The sequence below is a fragment of the Leucoraja erinacea genome, chromosome 22 (genome assembly GCF_028641065.1).
Source record: "Leucoraja erinacea ecotype New England chromosome 22, Leri_hhj_1, whole genome shotgun sequence".
Taxonomy (NCBI): domain Eukaryota; kingdom Metazoa; phylum Chordata; class Chondrichthyes; order Rajiformes; family Rajidae; genus Leucoraja; species Leucoraja erinaceus.
The window spans coordinates 29,237,477-29,255,901 of NC_073398.1; the positions used below are offsets into that span (position 1 = coordinate 29,237,477).

The 18,425-nt window shown below is 41.5% G+C and overlaps 1 protein-coding gene across 1 annotated transcript in view; it reads right to left on the bottom strand.

The window, feature by feature from the left end:
- LOC129707916 (collagen alpha-1(VII) chain-like) overlaps positions 1 to 18,425 on the bottom strand; it is a 260,386-nt gene that overhangs the window by 17,352 nt on the left and 224,609 nt on the right. The window contains 4 exon segments of the mRNA XM_055653380.1: positions 5,462 to 5,510; positions 7,037 to 7,090; positions 16,501 to 16,578; positions 17,823 to 17,939. Of these exon segments, the coding sequence (XP_055509355.1) occupies positions 5,462 to 5,510; positions 7,037 to 7,090; positions 16,501 to 16,578; positions 17,823 to 17,939 (298 nt within the window).

Consider the following 18,425-nt stretch of genomic DNA (forward strand, 5'->3'; position numbering starts at 1 on the left):
TGTAAGCTTTATATTTCATCCAACAAAAATGTTGTCTTGATGGGAATGTTTGATCTGCAAAATGATAAGTAAATCTAATGTTCCTTTTTTGATACCATATGTTTTGGGAAATGTTAGCATCACAGCTCATTCTTAGTTTAGTTTGGCTTGGAGATAAAGCGTGGAAACAGGACCTCTGGGATCACACTGACCGCTGATCACCTGTACACTAGTTCTATCCTACACACTAGGGACAATTTACAGAAGGCAATTAACCTACATACCTGTACATCATTTGGAATGTGGGAGGAGACCAGAGCACATGGAAGATACCCACGCGGTCACAGAGAGCAGATGTACACTCCGTACCGACAGCACCCATAGTCATGATTGAACCCGGGTCTCTGGTGCCATAAGGCAGCAACTCTAACGCTGCAGCACCGTGTATTTATCTTTCCTCATGTCTCCACCATCTTCTAAAATTCTCTATCAAAATACTTGTTACAGTTCTCATAACTTAAAAAATCCTAAACCGGGCCTATCATATTTAGCAATTATCTCCGTCATTTTCCCAATTCTGCTCCCTTTTGGTATGTCTACCAACCCTTCACCCATTTGGCTGTGAAGAGTAATGGCATACCTTGTTATGCTAAAGTCTCCTCATTAATGTTGTACATTTGTTGTTGAGTACAACTGGATATTATTACCTGGAGAGTGTAGCTAAACATACCGTATTAGTCATTGTATTTGATTTTTCATTTGAAATTCAGTTCCATTGAGTACAATGTCTCAATCAATTATTGCTGACTTGCCTGCTATCAGCATCCTCAATCTGAAAAATTATGCAGTGGTGGGAATATTATTATTAATGTTAGAGAGTGTTTATTTATATAAATTAATGGTGCTTTTACCTTTCCTAATCTGGAAAGACCAATGGGAAAATAGCTGCGGAGCAGGATTGGGAGTAAAAGTGATATCTTCAATTTAATTTTATTACTACCTCATTTAATTTCTCTGACAATCTTTTGAAACAGAGCAATTATTAAAAACAAGTCTAAGCTTATTCTATTGCAATGGAAATATACATGCAATCTGCATTAGGAGGCACTGGATTGTAGCTAGGAACAGGAATGCTAGTTGATTTCTATCTTATTCTATCACTCAGGGTTTCTATGACTTGTGGAACTCAACAGTGTTTGAGATAAACTAACTTAGCAGAGACCATAGATGAAACCTGGCCCTTTCCTCTTCTCACCTGCACTGTACCATAATAAATTATTGCACTTATCCATTAAGGGAGACATTAAATATTTGAATAAGCAGCACATTTTGAGAGAATGAACACAAAAATATTTGTTGTTAACTAAAATAATTGTTCAACACTCATGACACTTTGGACTATAATTTACAATCATCATTTGATAAGCAAAGTTAAAGATCAACAGACAACTGACAAATAATTTAAGAACTCAGGTCTTCTCTGCTATTTAAACTAATGTCGACCTTTACTTATTGGTAAAGTAATTCTTCTCAATATTACGTAATAATCAAATAATATTTGTATTCGGTTATTTAATATCTGCTAGCTTTGTGCATGGAATCAATTTATTGCCATAATATGTTACAGACTGAAGAGGGCAGGAAATGGAACTCTGTGTTCGCTGGGGCAGAGTGGGAGGTGGTGGAATGAGTAATCTAGAAAAAGCAGTGGCCAGTAAATAGCTGGCAATGTTGCAACCATCATCTCTGACATCTTCCCCTTCATATAATGCATAGAATTTTATATCTTGCTTCCAGAAGATTTCACAATTGCAGTGTAAGGCAATGCGAGAAGCACAGCCCTTGTCATTCTTAAAGAAAAATCAGTATTTCCTGAAGCTGTTCTGTTTTTTTGCCACTTTTCGTAACACAAACCTAAACTGTGACCAGCAACATTCCCATTTTCAAATGATGCAACCATCTTTGTGCTGTGAGTATGTTTGATATGCCCAACATTGCCCTAAAATGGACAATTTCAATCAAATATAATTCTATCCATATTTGGAATGATGCCCAAGTGTAATTTTACTACTTATGATTCCAATCATTATCATTCATGAGTCAGGTTCTCAGAAGAGCCTCAGTACCTGTAAACCTGATTGCCTTCATTGAACATTAAAGTTCAGAATGTGAATTTATTCACACTTGTCCTTTAACCCTTATCTCAACCCAATTCTAACACGCTGCGGCAAGTCCCTCTCGGTGCTATGTGCAACAATCGCCATTGATATAATAGCTTTAATGTTGCAAACTGTCCTGAAAAACATTATCAAACAAAATTTGACACTTGGCCACAATGGCTGATACAAGACAAATGGCCAAAAAGCCTGAACAAAAGGAAACACTAAAAGATTACACAGAATTACCAGAGGAAGAGGTTGAAGAGAACAATGCCAGTACATAGCATCTAGATAGCTACAGACATTGGGGAGGATTACATTCAGAATTGGAATTGGAAGAGTGCAAAAGTTGTTAGAAGGTTGCAATAGTTACGCAGATTGGAAGAGGCAATGCTATGGAGTGCTCTAAAAACAAAATTATAATTTAAAAATCAAGACATGTGGTGTCTTGTCAGGCACTATTTGGCTTACTCCAAGTCCAACAATGGGGTATAGTGGTCTCCCCAGGTGATACCCTCTACTGCTATTACTGTAATGCAGTCCCCTGCAATCAGTGACATTGTCAAGATCCACATATTGGTATTTTTATAAATTAAACTAATCACCTACAGGTTATTTTTAATTAAAACTAGACTAAGTGGGCCATGTTCACACGGTCCCCTGACGCAATATTCCACCTCTCCACCAATTCCAATATTGGTGGCCAGTGGGGGGGCTTTCTGGAGTGCTGGTATGGGTTCTTGGGGTGGCAGATCAGTCCCTCAAGCCTGATCTGCCGGCAGCTCACTCATGGCTGGTGGGCTGGCAGTTGACTCATGGCTATTCCTTGAAATTCCATTTCAAGCAGGGTGCAAGGCCACCAAATTCAAATCCATTTCCTACCATTTCAAGCAGGGTGCAAGGTCACCAAATTCAAGTTCAGTTTCATACCACTTCCAGCTGGATCCAAGGCCACCAAATTCAAATGCAGCTTCATACAATTTCATGCAGGGTGAAACCACCGGAAAACCACACAAAACACCAAACTCACAGTTCAGTAGCCATTCAGTGTGTTCAGTTGATTTACAGCTCAGACAGAGTCATCACCTCCCCCTCCCCCATCATGCAGAGACTGAGCCACACTTACACTTCCGGGTTTTATAACCACTCCATCTCCCACCGGAAAAGGTGTGGCTTTCATGGCGTGATTGATAGGAAAGAGATTCTCAACATTTTTTAAACACTAATAACACTTATTTTTCATTGATGGGAAGAATTCTCTGCACCTGCTGAGCAGAGGGGGACTGAGTAAGAAGGCCAAAAATCACAGCTGTAAGTGGTAGTGTTTTATCTAAAATCAATATACAGTGCAAACAGGAAGCAAGTGCATTTGCAGTAGTGCCTTTTAACTTCAAGTCAAAGAACCCAAGCCGCCATTTGCAGTAAGTAGTACCTTTCAACTTCAAGCCAAAGCACCCAAGCCATCATTTGCAGTAAGTAGTGCCTTTCAACCTCAAGCCAAAGCATCCAAACAACCATTTGCTGACAGTGCCTTTTTACTACAAACAAACCATATTTTCATTTTCAAACTACATTAAGGGGACTCACAGTTGAGTAGACCTGTGTTCAGTGTTAATCAGAGCTCAGAGAGACGTGCGCCTTTCGCTTCATCCATTTTGCAGAGACTGAGAGAGGCACACGACTTTCTGGTTTTGTAGTCCCTCCCCCTCCCTCCAGCAGGAAGTAGTGCCTTTCAACTTCAAGCCAAAGCACCCAAGCCACCATTTGCAGTAAGTAGTACCTTTCAACTTCATGCCACCATTTGCAGTAAGCAGTGCCTTTCAACTTCAAGCCAAAGCACCCCAGCCACCATTTGCAGTAAGTAGTGCCTTTCAACTTCAAGCCAAAGCACTCAAGCCACCATTTGCAGTAAGTAGTGCCTTTCAACTTCAAGCCAAATCACCCAAGCCACCATTTGCAGTAAGTAGTGCCTTTCAACCTCAAGCCAAAGCACCTAAGCCACCATTTGCAGTAAGTAGTGCATTTTAACTTCAAGCCAAAGCACCCAAGCCACCATTTGCAGGCGGTGCCTTTTTACTTCAAACAAACCATATTTTCATTTTCAAACCAAATTAACTCACAGTTGGGTAGACATTTGTTCAGTGTTATTCAGAGTTCAGAGAGACGTGACCCTTGCCTTCATCCATCTTGCAGAGACTGAGTGAGGCACACCACTTCCTGGTTTTATAGTCCCTCCCCCTCCCTCCAGCAGGGGCAGCAGAGAGAATGGTGATTTAAAAAAAAACATTAATATCTCTCTGATTTGTCATCGATGGGAAAAATCCTCCACACCCGTAAGGCGGAGGGGGGCTCTGAGCGAGGTGGCCAAAAATGACGGCCGTAGGTGGCGGCGTTCTGTGGGAAATCGCTGCACAGTGGGCCAAAAGCGGTCAAGATCAGAGTTTTGGTAATATACATGTCACAGAAAGTACTTATTTTATATAGCGAAACAGTCCCAGTGATACTTTACTTCATCCACTATTCATTACTTACAGTGTGACTATCGTGATATGAACATGCAAAATAACTCATTGTCAATCAATGACTTATTGTTCCAATATGTTATTTAGTTAGTTCATATGTTACAACTATTCGATCCAGTTCTTATTATTGAGTAATTGAACCAAATACAGCATCCACTGATGACAGGCTGCGGTGGAGAAATAGAGAGAACTAAAAGGCCTTAGCCCCATTGTGTGTATCTGAATGACATGGTAATCGCAAGCAAGTAGTTTATGAAACCTGTAGATTAAGTTTTATTGTTCTGTAAAAGAGTGTAAAATAAGAAAGTGAATTTTAAAACAGTGAATCACAGGATTTCCAAGCTCAGTTTGAAAAATGGTTTGAAAAAAATTCACATTATGAAGCATTAATGACCTTAAAATTTATATTAAAGGCTAAATCTCTTTCATATGCAGCCTTTTAATAAGATTCCATTACCTCTTACCGTATTTAAATGCAAATGGATCAATTTTCATTTTGTAAATTACTTTGAAAACTCTCGCTGAAGCAGTGGTGGGAATCAATTTGAATTGGGTTCCATATACTATGTCTAACAATTGTAACACCTGGTACGTTTTTGAGGCTCATTAGCATGAAGAATTGTTAAAATTATAATGAAAGTTAAAAGGTTTTATGAACTATTATGCTAAAAAATTGCATTAACACAAAGACACACAAACCATTGGTAAAGTGACATTGTGCGGGCATTTTTAAGCTTTTGAGAATTGCTTTCTAATAAAAGCAATTTTTATTTTCACACATATTATTATTAATTGGCGTACCACATTTGTCGCTCATTTCTCTTCTGACAACTTCTTTCACTTCTTCTTCCTAAACACAATGAATAAAAGTAGTAAAAATAATTTACATTGCTAAAGCAGCTTTTTCAACCTTGGGTATTTTACACCTAATGAAATACCACTGAAATTGAATGTCCATTATATAGTAGGAACCACCACAGCCATTTATAAGATGGCAATGTTCTAATGACATTCTAATTCCTCTTCCAAACAAGTAAGGAACGACAGCATATTTAATTAGGAGATAAAAAATTATCACATCTAAACTTGGTCCTCCTATCAGTAAGAACTTGGCTAATGCTCTCCCCCACCACATAAGGACTAAAATCGCCTGCCCAAACTGAGGACAGGTAAAGTAACCTAAACAACGGTTCAAAACCGAGGCCTCCCTGCTCTGAATGGCTCAATCCCATGTTAACATGTTGCCAGTTGAACTTTAAGGGAATCTCACAGATCTTCACTCCCTGAATGTATGTTTGGGTGCAAGCAATTGTAGAATTTTCCCCTTTTCTGATCTGGGCTTAATGGAAGGGGTTTCAGCACAGTAATAAATGGCAAATTACATTAACAGTGGGCTTGAGTGATACATTGTTTACTCACTTAAATATATTAATTTAAAATCAAAACTTAAAAGTAGCCCATTATTGAGGTCCTTTTAGAAATGAATTTCACCAGTGACAGCCTAATTCTTTGTGAACACATGGACCTGAAATGTACTGGTCAGGACATTTCGATTGTCTGTATCTTGTGACGAACTGTACAACTAAATGTCTTCATGATCCAACTATGGAGTATGGACAGAAATCAAACAGGCTAAGCCTGATGCATTAATTTCCCTAAAAATCATTACTGAACCAATTTTTATAACAAGCAAACAGTTTGTATGGGTATTTTTGCCAGTATAATTCTGCTATTCACCCAATTCATTTAAATTCATTTCACAGTCTTGAGTACTGAAATAAAATGTTGAGAATGCTAGAATCTGAGTTTCTAGTCTATTATAACACCAGTTATACCATATTTCACTGTGCAACTGTGGTCAGGTTCGAAGACCTGCATAGTTTTGGATAAAAAACCAGGAAATGGGATGAGTCTGCCATTAATTCATTTAGGTGGTCAAGAAGAAGGACTTTATCTCAAGCAAAAATGCGTCAAATAGGAAATAAAAAGGAAATGGAGGCACACATAACTTCAGTTGCTGGAATCTTGAGCAAAACACATTAGTGCAGGGAATGATATCGCCTATCCATTCGCTCCACAGATGTTGCCTGACCTGTTGAGTTACTCCAGTGTTTTATATTATGAATAAAAGAGAATTGTTGGAAATTAGTAGGTTTTCATTGGTAAAGAGCGAAAGTGATATTGTTTCATGTTGATGACTTTCATCCCGTTAAATAAATTTAACAATTTTCGGAGAAAAGTTGAGGGAAAGAGGGTTGGGGATTTCAGAAGTGTTGGTGGAGCAGGGGTGCAGATCGGGAGAGTTCAAAGGGGCAGCAGAGGGCGAGACAAAATCCTACTCAATCAGCAAAATAAATGTTTGCAAAGGATACTTACTGAAAGTCCAGGATCTCCTTTTTCACCCTTCAGTCCAGCAGGGCCAACTTCTCCCTGCTCAAGCCAAAGACAAATGTATTCAATGGTGAACAATTCAGCATTGTTTTATCTTTCTTTTTGTTAGAGCAGTCTCTGAAATTAAAGCTTATTGACCTCAATGTATAACAATCATAACATAAAGTTTACAGCATAAAGCAAGTGATTCACCCGATGCCTGCATTCTGATATTGCATGTCAGTTTCCTGCTACCTTGCTTTATCTCACTTATCAATACTTTTATTTATTTTCCCCTCAGTTTGCCCTCAAAATTATTTATGCAATTCATATGCTATTTATCATACATGGTGCTACATTGTTTGTTATGATGTCAAAAAATTCTACAAAAAGTTGAAGTGAATGTTATCTAGATATCCAAAAGATGCCAGCGTGATGAATTAGCTGATCTTTGTAACTGATGATAGGTCAGCTAAAACAACATAAGACATGGTATAGCGCAGGGACAGGATTTTTGGGTCACAATATCTGTGCCAAACAGGATGCCAACTTAAATTAATGATCTCTGTCATCATGTGATCTCAGGCAGTTCATTCCGGGCACTCAGCACATCGTGTTAGAAAACATACTCCTTACATCTCCTCTAAACTTTGTCCCTCTCACCTTAAAGCTATACCCTTTGGCCCTTGACATTTCCATCATGTGGAAAAGACTGTGAATGTATGCCCTATCTATGTGCTCATAATTTTACATTCTTCTATTAGGTCTTCCCTCAAACTCTGACATTCCAGAGAAAAAAAATCCACATTTATTCAATTCAATTCAATTCAATTCAATTTAATTCAATTCAATTCAACTTTATTGTCATTGCACAGATACAAGTATGGGTACAACGAAATGCAGTTTAGCGTCAGTCCGTAGTAATAGTGCAATATAGAAATAAAAATACAGAATAAGCAAACAATGTGGACGGAGAGACTGGAAAAATCTATCGGCGGGACTCCCGAGTTCAGCAGTGTGATTGTGTTGATGTAGAAGCTGTTCCTCATCCTACTAGTACGAGACCTGAGGCTCCTGTACCGCCTCCCTGATGGGAGGAGGGCAAACAGTCCATGGTTAGGGTGGGAGGGGTATTTGATGATCTTCCCGGCCCGTCTCAGACACCGTTTTCGGTGGAGGGCATCCATGGCAGGGAGCGGGGCACCGAAGATGTACTGAGCGGTTTTCACCACCCGTTGTAGTGCCTTCCTGTCCGCTACGGTGCAACTGCTGTACCATACCGTGAAGCAGGTGGTCAGGATGCTTTCTATGGTACAGCGGTAAAAGTTGGTCAGGATCTGGGGGGACAGGTGAGCTTTCTTGAGCCTCCTCAGGAAGTAAAGGCGCTGCTGCGCCTTTTTGATCAGCTTGGAGGTGTTGAGGGACCAGGACAGATCCTCCGAGATGTGTACCCCGAGGAATTTGTAGTTGGAGACGCGCTCCATCTCAGTCCCGTTTATATGGATGGGGGTATGTCTGCCCCCTCTGTTCTTCCTGAAGTCAACAATAATTTCCTTCGTCTTCTTGGAGTTGAGGACGAGGTTATTGTTGGCACACCAGGTTGTCAGGTGCTGGACCTCATCCCTGTAGGCTGACTCATCATTGTCACTGATCAGCTCTACCACCGGGGTGTCGTCGGCAAACTTAATGATGGCGTTGGAGCCATTCTTAGGGATGCAGTCATGGGTGAAGAGGGAGTAGAGGAGAGGGCTGAGCACACAGCCCTGTGGCACGCCGGTGTTCAGTGTTATAGTGGAGGAGGTGAGGTTGTTGACCCTAACAGACTGCGGTCTGTTGGTGAGGAAATCCAGTGTCCAATTGCAGAGGGAGGTGGAGATGCCAAGTCCGCTGAGTTTGGTGATCAAGCTAGTGGGATGACAGTGTTAAAGGCAGAGCTGAAATCAATGAACAGCATCCTGATGTAGGTGTTATTGCTGTCCAAGTGGGTCAGGGCAGAGTGTAGGGCCGCCGATATGGCGTCCTCTGTAGACCTGTTGGTCCGGTAGGCACACTGATAGGGGTCCAGTGTGGGGGGGAGGCTGGCTTTGAGGCGAGCCAAGATCAGCCGCTCAAAGCACTTTGCAATGACAGGGGTGAGTGCTACTGGGCGGATGTCGTTGAGACTCTCTGTAGCTGATTGTTTGGGCACTGGCACAATGGTTGATGTCTTGAGGCAAGTGGGGACGACATCCTGGGCCAGTGACAGATTGAAAATGTCAGTGAAGACCAGGGATAGTTATCCAACCTCTCCTTACAAGTAATACCCTCTAATCCGGGCAAAATTCTGGTAAACCTCTTTTGCACCCTCTCCATAGACTCCTCTACCCTCCTCCCCTAATGGGATGACCATGGCAATGGCGCGGTACACAATTTAGGCAGCTGGCACTAAACATCATTTATCACGGGGCAGCTGGAAAGGTACTGAGCTCCATGCCTTTATAGAGAATGACGCACTAACCCCTGGATTCCCAATAAAATGCGGCTGCTCGCCTTTTAACTGGAAAAAGAGGGAGCACACTGTTTAAATGGCCTCCCTCCACTGGCTCCTAGTGTACTTTCGAGTTCATTTTAAGACTCTTTTATTTGTTTTTAAATCTTTAAATGGCCTCGCACACCGCCTTACCTCTCTGAGCTGCTCCATCCATACGCTCCTGCCCGGTGCCTCAGGTCAGCTGAATCAGCTGAACAAGGACACTCAAAGCTCAGGGGGAAGAGCCTTCTCTGTTAAGCTCCGGCGTTATGGAACATCTGCCGTTGACATCAGACAGCCCCCTCACTGTCCCATCTTCAAAAAACCAATCTTAAAACCCATTTCTATTCCTAGGCTTTTGACCCTGCATGAGACTTTGCTCCTGTTTTAGTGTTTTTAATGGGGGTTTTTTTTGGTTTTTTTAAATTGTTTTTACTCTCTCTTTTAATGTTTTTATTGTCGTGTAACAATTTTTTGTCCATGATTAGTCATGTACAGCACTTTGTTGCAACAGTGGTTGTTTTTAAAGTGCATAATAAATAAAGTTACAGTATTATTATATTATTATTACTAGAGAAGCATGGAAAAGCTAAATCTGAACAAGGACACTCAAATTGGGAAGGCTGTTAAGGTGGGATATTAAAGATAGACTGCATTTACCAACTGAGCCTCCAAACTCCTGGACCTTGACTTTGGGGCCACAATCTGCAACTCGCTTGTGGTTTTCCTAAACTCTATCAGTTAGAATTGGTTATAACATTTCCTCAACTCCAAGGAATGTGTGCTCAGTCTATAGCTCTATTCCGTGTACACCCATGACTTTCTAGCACCAATTTGTGTTTCGCCAAATATAGCACAAATTCAATGCCCAGATCAACAGTGATGACGAGACAGAGTGCAGAAAAGAGAACGAGAACTGCATTTCATGGCAACAGAACACCAACCTTAATGTAGCGTAATTAAAGAGTTAGTTGTTGACCTAAGGAGGGGTTCGGTGGGGTGGTGGGGAAGGTGAAAATAACCCTGCCCTCATCAACGGAACTGCTCGAGCAGTAGATAGGCATCCACATCACCAGCAGCCTTCTTTGGCACCTATACTTCTATCAAGTCTCCCCTCAACCTCCAATGTACAGAGAAAACATTCCAAATGTGTCCAACCTCTCCTTATGGGCAATACCTTCCAACCCACATAGCATTTGGCTTGAGCACAAGGATTCTCTCAAATTTCTAGAGGATGCACAGTAGAAATGCTGCTTATAAATTAGGCTGCATAGCATATACTTTAAAAAAAATGCATTATAGCTCACAATTGTTGTATAAAATGAATGCATGACTGGTAGATTACAGGGCTTAGAATCATACTGAAAGGTAAGATCATGTGGCTTTGTACACGTGAGAGTCAAGGATTCATGTCATACACGTTTGATGCCCGGTCCATTAAATTCACCATATGTATGAAGTCACTCATGGTGTGCAGACTCAAGTGGCATATCAACAGTAGATATGATTTGCAGTAAACACAAAATGCAAGTACAATTTTCCAAGACTTAACATGGCTCATTCACATGTTCAAGATAAGTAAATTCCTGGTGTAAAGTGTGGGATTGAATGTTTCAGTATAAATAGCCATATTAAGGTTGTGCCAGGGATGGCACAAGATGCCATGGGAGTTTGCCTTTGGTGGCTTGATAGTCTGGAGATGGGAATTTGGGGAGAAGGGACAGATGTGCAGCTAGCTAGACAAACTAGATAGACATATGCAATTACAACAGCAATGAAAGAAAATAGTAAACTGCAATTCCTAAACAATAATGTGAAGGGTCCCAACCTGAAACGTCACCTATTCATGTGGGACGAGGGGAAAATAAGTGTTCGGGACGGACTTGTAGGGCCGAGATGGCCTGTTTCCGTGCTGTAATTGTTATATGGTTATATGGTTATATATGTTCTCCTGAGATGTTGCCTGGCCCGCTGAATTACTCCAGCACTTCTATGTTTTCTCTCCTTTTAGTCTCTCCCTTACATTTTATGTGATAAATAAATAAATGAACTGAGTTCATAAATCTCACTGATTTGATGAGTAGTTGATATGAAGATTGCTGCATTATAATTTGTCATTTTATTAGTGAAGTGTATTTGCATCATCAACACCCAGGCGTTGATAATGTGAGCTGTGGTTTCTTATTTTTAGCAAATGTAAATCATGCAAAAATAAAGCTTGTTGCACATGATGATGGTGAGTGGGTGTCTGGAAAGCATGCACTTAATTGGTCACAGAACAAGATTAGATTGAACAGGAAGTGCAAAATAAGTATTTCTTTCCTTTTGTTGGAAGTCTGTGTCTGTGAGATTGAGATACAGAATGAAGGGGAGAAGTCATTATCAAACTTTCAGTAAGTATTTGAGCATTGGAATAAAGTACATGAAATGAAATATGACACTAATTGGTCACATTCTGCTTCTTTGCGCAATGATTCATTCTTTACTGTAAAATACTGAGAGTGCCAGCTTGTACGGTATGTTCATTTGAACTAAAACACTTGCTGGGATAATGTGGGGGAGGAGGAATCTTTAACTCCATCAACTCACGTAACCATGTCTGTTGGAAGAGTGGTGAATCTCTGGAACTCTGTGCCACAGAGGGTAGTTGAGCGATGGATTCGGATCTGATACATTTACAAATTTTGAAAGAACTTAAAAATACAATTAAGTTTTACATGAAAACATCTTCTGCCTGTTTAATCAAAGGTGGGAGAGAGCAGCGCCAAAGTATATGAAAACTATTTTCATAACAGGATAACTATGCCAAAGGTTCTAAAATAGGTAGAAAAATAAAATGAAATAGTGAGCCAATGTAGAGCATCACATATCTCTACCAAAATGATCTGTCTCCTCCATTATCTGACAGTATGATTTGTGGGATAACAGGTCCATGATATTTCATTTTCAACCATATTGTTAGACAATTACTAAAGATGCCCCTTTTCAATAAATCTTTAATTTTCACTATTCTAGAAGCTTTGGCGTCTTTATCCTGAAATTCAAAGTGCACTGCATGGATTAAATATGCTAAATATCAGCACTTGAACATTGAAATCCACATCTACACCAAACTTGTAGCTAAATGGGAAAACCAGTGGTTGGTGTTTGCCACTCATGAAATGGAGTTCCAATTTGCAGGGATAGGAGAATAAATGTGCTAGGCCCAGGCCAAATGCTGAAATCCAAGAGGCCACTAGGAATTTAGTATGGTGGTTGCTTTGGAAGCAATGGATGTAGGTTAATCCTATCATCATTTTTACATGGGCTATCTAAAACCGTCCCATGAGTTTTCAAATCGATTTTTCCATCGGGTGGTGCTATCGTAGTGGCAGATTCGCCAGCAGCTGTTAGTCCTTTCACCCGTTTTCTTATTTTTAGTGTGTCTAAAAGTATGCTCTAAAGGTCTCTTAGTCTTTTTTATGTGGGGATTGCTGGGGGCAATAAGAGGGAACAATTTGCCCAGGGCCGGATTTAGATGAAGAGAGGCCCTAGTTTTTTCCACTTGTTAGGCCCCTCACAATCCCCCATGTAAGACCCCTCCCAATCAGTCTATGAAGCCTATAGGTAAATCCGGCCCTACCGAGGCCCCCTAGATCTCGTGGCCCTAAGGTTAAGCTTTTGAAGCTTATACGTAAATCCGGCCCTGAATTTCCTAGTCACTTACTTGGATGGAGATGCATCTTTTCTCTGTGTCGCATCTTCGCCTCCCCCCCATCTCGCGGCCCCCCCACTTCACCTATCAACTGGATTGGCGCGGCCTTTCCTATCGGAGACCAGCCAGAGGGCGGTGCGCTGAATTATCATCGAGGAGTGGTGTTGGAGCTCCGGAGTGTTGGGCCTGCTGACTTTAACATTGCGGAGCTGTGGTTCGCAGAGCTGCTAGCCGCGGGCGCGACGCTGACTTTAACATCGCAGAGGCCTGGGATCTTTTGCCAGGGATCGCCAGTGTTGGAGCTCCGTCCAGCTCGGCCTGTGGACATCGGAAGCCGCTTTCTCCGGTAAGAAGCGGCCGATTCGGAAGTTCTAAGCCCTGATAGTGTTTACAAACCGTTCTGACGTCGGAGTTCCGATTATCCCCGTGAGAGGGCCTGTACATCGGGTCATCCGTAACAGCGACTGCGAAGGGTTCAAAGGCCCCGACCACGGGTGAACAAAGAGGAAGATGACTGAACTTTATTGTCTTCCATCACAGTGGGAAACGTTGTGGGGGATGTTCATGTTAAATTCTATTGTGTACTAGACTAAGTGGGACCCATTGGGTCCCAGCATCACACGGGAGGGCTGGTCACCAACACAATAATCCACCTCTCCACCAATTCCAATATTGCTCGCCAGTGGGGGGTAGGGGGCTGTCTGTTGAGCTAATATGGGTGTTGCGGGCCGAAGGTACAGGTTTCCACAGGGCTAGTATAGACATTATGGGCCGAATGGATTCTTGGGCTGGCATCCAAATGTTGCAACGATTTTAAAAGCCATGCCAAGGCAAACAATTGGGCTGCAGCCACCTGACAACCAAAATTCATTTTGTGAACACAAACTTGTTAAAAAGGCGAGGCAAACAATTGGGCTGCAGCCACCCGACAACCAAATTCATTTTGTGACCACGCATCGAGGGGACTCACCGTGGAGTAGATGTGCGTTCAGTGTTATTCACAGCTCAGAGAGCCGTGACCCTCTCGCTTCCTGGGTCTGGCAGAGACTGAGTGAGGGACTACACTTCTGGGTTTTATAGTCCCTCTAACTGCCGCCAGAGGGGGCAGCAGAGAGAATGGGGAATTTTTAAAAAACATTAATATCTCTCTCATTTTTCATTGATGGGAAAAATCCGAAGGCGGAGGGGGGCTCTGAGCGAGGTGGCCAAAAATGACGGCCGTTGGTGGCGGCGTTCTCTCGGAAATCACAGCACAGTGGGCTAAAAACGGTCAAGATCAGACTTTTAGTAATATAGGATTGTGTTCTTTTATTTGGTATTGTGTTCTTTTATTTGGTAACTCAATTGGTGTATATGACAATAAATGTAACTTGAACTTGAGATACCTCCTCCTTAATGCTCAAACTCTTTAAATTCTTCAAATTTACAACCACTCTCCCCCGATTCCGAAGTTTCCCTCAAAAGCAAATCTTTGTCACCTTTCTTAGCACTTATCAGCTGGCACCTATTATTACTCAGGATGGCATCCTTTGCGAGTTTACTATATTCAAGCCCCTATATGATAAATAAGATAGTGTTTATTACTATGGTGTAAGCATTTTAGTCTGATTTAGGATTGGGCTTATGCTACCTTTGAGTTGTGAGTCGGCAAATTGGATACACAGTACAAAAATGTTGATTCCATGTCTTTACAACTCCAGAAAGGATTTAATTAAAAAGAAAAAAATTAGAAACAGGAAAATAGCTGGCAATGTTGTGATGTTTGCTGCCTAATGCAATGAGAAGAATAGGAGGAATTTCATGCTCCATTTATTATCTGCTGCTAATTAAGTCAATGCTCTGAAAATAGTATATTTAGATAATATACCATATCTGCCCTTTCAGCTGCATAGCCCAGAGCAAATATAAATACATTCTAAAACAGTTAGTCTGTAAGGAAATGCAGCAAGGGAGTTGTCCCTTGTCCATTGCTCAGTGTTTAATCTTCACTGCAATGATATTAACATTTAACTAAATGTCTGTAAATAGTCACACTTGCCATAAGAGTAGTTAACCCACTTGGCTGCGTGATAAATGACCTGACGTTGAAGTTTGCTCCACTGATGAGAGCTCCACAGGTGAGATCACACCTGGATTATTGTGTGCAGTTTTGGTCTCCTAATTTGAGGAAGGACATTCGTGCTTATTGAGGGAGTGCAGCACAGGTTCACCAGGTTAATTCTCAAGACTTTGTGGCAACTCTTCTAATAATGCCCGGTCCTCGTGGACAATAAGCCAATACACACAGTATTATCTGCTGATTCTGGTGGATCATGTGTGCCACCTTTGCCACTAGTGTAGATGGGACATTTTGGTCGGGGTGGGCAATTTGGGCCAAAGGGCCAATTTCCACGCAGTGCGTCTCCATGACTCTCAGAGGTACAACACCATTCACTTCAAAGCAGCCTGCTTGATTGAAACTCTGCCAAACATCCAAAACATTCATTCCATCTACCATCATTGTACAATGACTGCAGTGTGTACCATCATCTATATATACCACAGTTACTTGGGATGGTTTGTCGAAGACCAATAACTTCCACTGCCACGAAGAACAGGGCTTAAGATCCAACACAACTACCTGCATATTCACCTTGAAGTTGTATGCTGCCTTTATTTGGAAATGTATCTCAGGCCTTTCATTGTCACTGGGTCTTTGGGCTGCACTGTGGAAGAACCTACACTAGAAGAACTGCAGCACTTCATGATAGCAACTCGCCATCATCTTCTCAAGGGCGATTGCGAATGGGCAATAAATATTGACCTGGTCAACAACATCCAAAAGAAGAGCAAATAACAAAAAAAATCCATTGTATGTCTTTAAAATGATGAGAGGGATAGACAGAGTTGATGTGGACAAGCTTTTCCCTTTGAGAATAGGGAGGATTCAAACAAGAGGACATGACTTCAGAATTAAGGGACAGAAGTTTAGGGGTAATATGAGGGGGAACTTCTTTACTCAGAGAGTGGTAGCGGTGTGGAATGAGCTTCCAGTGGAAGTGGTGGAGGCAGGTTCATTGGTATCATTTAAAAATAAATTGGATAGGCATATGGATGAGAAGGGAATGGAGGGTCATGGTATGAGTGCAGGCAGGTGGGACTAAGGGGAAAAAAAATTTGTTCGGCACGGACTTGTAGGGCCGAGATGGCCTGTTTCCGTGCTGTAATTGTTATATGGTTATATGGTTATATGGTGTAATTTTGAAAGTCTATACGGAATTTACTAACCAGATCACCTTTTGCTCCTGAAATCCCTGGAAGGCCTCTCTTGCCATGACATGTTCTCCCTCTCTTCCCTGGCTCACCCTATTAAGGAGAGATTTTGATTATTCACCATTATACACTTTAGAAACATTTTTTTCAATGATCACTTGCAGATACAGCTTAACATGATGATGTTTCCAAGATATTGTCTGACTGTTGTGGATATTCTTCTGATGTAATCCGAGGCAGGGAGCATCAGCAGACCTTTCATTTGTGGAGCAAATACAGCTGAAACTGATCCTGATCTCAACTAATATCCACATGTTTTTTGGATGGAATGGGAGGAATAAGAGCCATAGTTTTTTTCTGATCTATTGGCCTGTGCAGGGGAGATTTAACAGGTTGTGCCTGGATTAGAGAGCCTGGATTAGAGAGCTTTGGTTATGTATAGGCTGGGCTTGATTTGTCTGGAACGAAGGAGGGTGAGGTTTATTTTACCAAATTTTAAGCACAAATTTCAAGAAGCATAAAGAGGGTAGATAGAATATTGTTTCCATGGTAGGGGTATCAACAACAAGAGAGATGGGGTTTAAAGTGGAGTTTTAAAGTTGATCGGAGAGGAAACTTACTTTACAGGGAATGCATTCCAAATATCAAACACTGCCAGAGGGGATAGTGTAACCTATACTGTAAACCATTTGTAAACCTCGTTAAGGTGGTTTTAATTTAAGATGGTTTTGTAGCGGCACCAAACGTGGTGAATAAAGGTGAGACGTCAGGCTGGTTCAAGGAGTCGTTTATTCAGTGGTGACACGTTAGGTTGGTGGCGCTAACTATAATAACAATGGCGATTGCGAATGGGCAATAAATATTGACCTGGTCAACAACATCCAGAATGTTGTGGCTGAGCGAGGTTGTTCTCTCGGGCTCAGCTACGGGTTGACTCCTCAAGGTCTCGAGGTGAGAGACCTTAAGTACCAGGACACTCCCTCTAGCCCATGACGTCGCGTGCCCGCCCTCGTATCTCCTGACGAGGGTTCGAGCATGAGTGGCCCGTGTTTAGGGTGACGCCACAGTTTGAAATAAAGTTGTCAGCCGGGAATTTCCAAGGACCATATCCATGAGGTTTGATCACTTATTTAGAATATTGGAGGGTGGCTTTTGCCATTGCAATGGTGTCAAGCATCGTTCATGAGAGCAATGAGACAAGATGTAAAATAAAATGTAACAGAGAAACACAGTCCTTAATCAAAATACGGTGGATGGTGGAAAATGGAAATGAGAAAATTAAATGCTAGAAATGCTCAGCGACACACTAAAATACATCAATCATTAGCCAATACTACCTTGGCTGCAGGGTCACTCTTCTGACCATGTGGACCGGTTGGTCCTGGTGGTCCGAGCTTTCCATGTAAACCCCTGGCTCCTTTAAAGCCAGTGAGTCCAGGTACTCCTTTAGCAGCCTGCACAAAAACAATAAGAAAGTTTATAAAAATGACCAATATTGTGCAATGATCTTCTTATATTTATATCGGAGCCAATATCACGAATATCACCCTTTCCAGTGCTACAATACAGCAAGTTCTGGTTCTGAGACTTACTTCAGAAGCATTGGATCACACCATAAATGTAAGTATGGTTAGAAGTGGCAATCTGTTATACGTGGATCTTAAATGAGTACTAATGTGGCTAAAGGGATCAGGGGGTATGGAGAGAGGGCAGCGATGGGATACTGAGTTGGATGATCAGCCATGATCATATTGAATGGCGTTGCAGGCTCGAAGGGCCAGAAGGGCTTACTCCTGCACCTATTTTCTATGTTTCTATGTACAAAGCCCCATTTTAAATGGTTCAAAACCAAATACAGAAAGACAAGTAATAGCAGTTACACAAAAATGTTTAAGAAGGAACTGCAGATGCTGGAAAATCGAAGGTACACAAAAATGCTG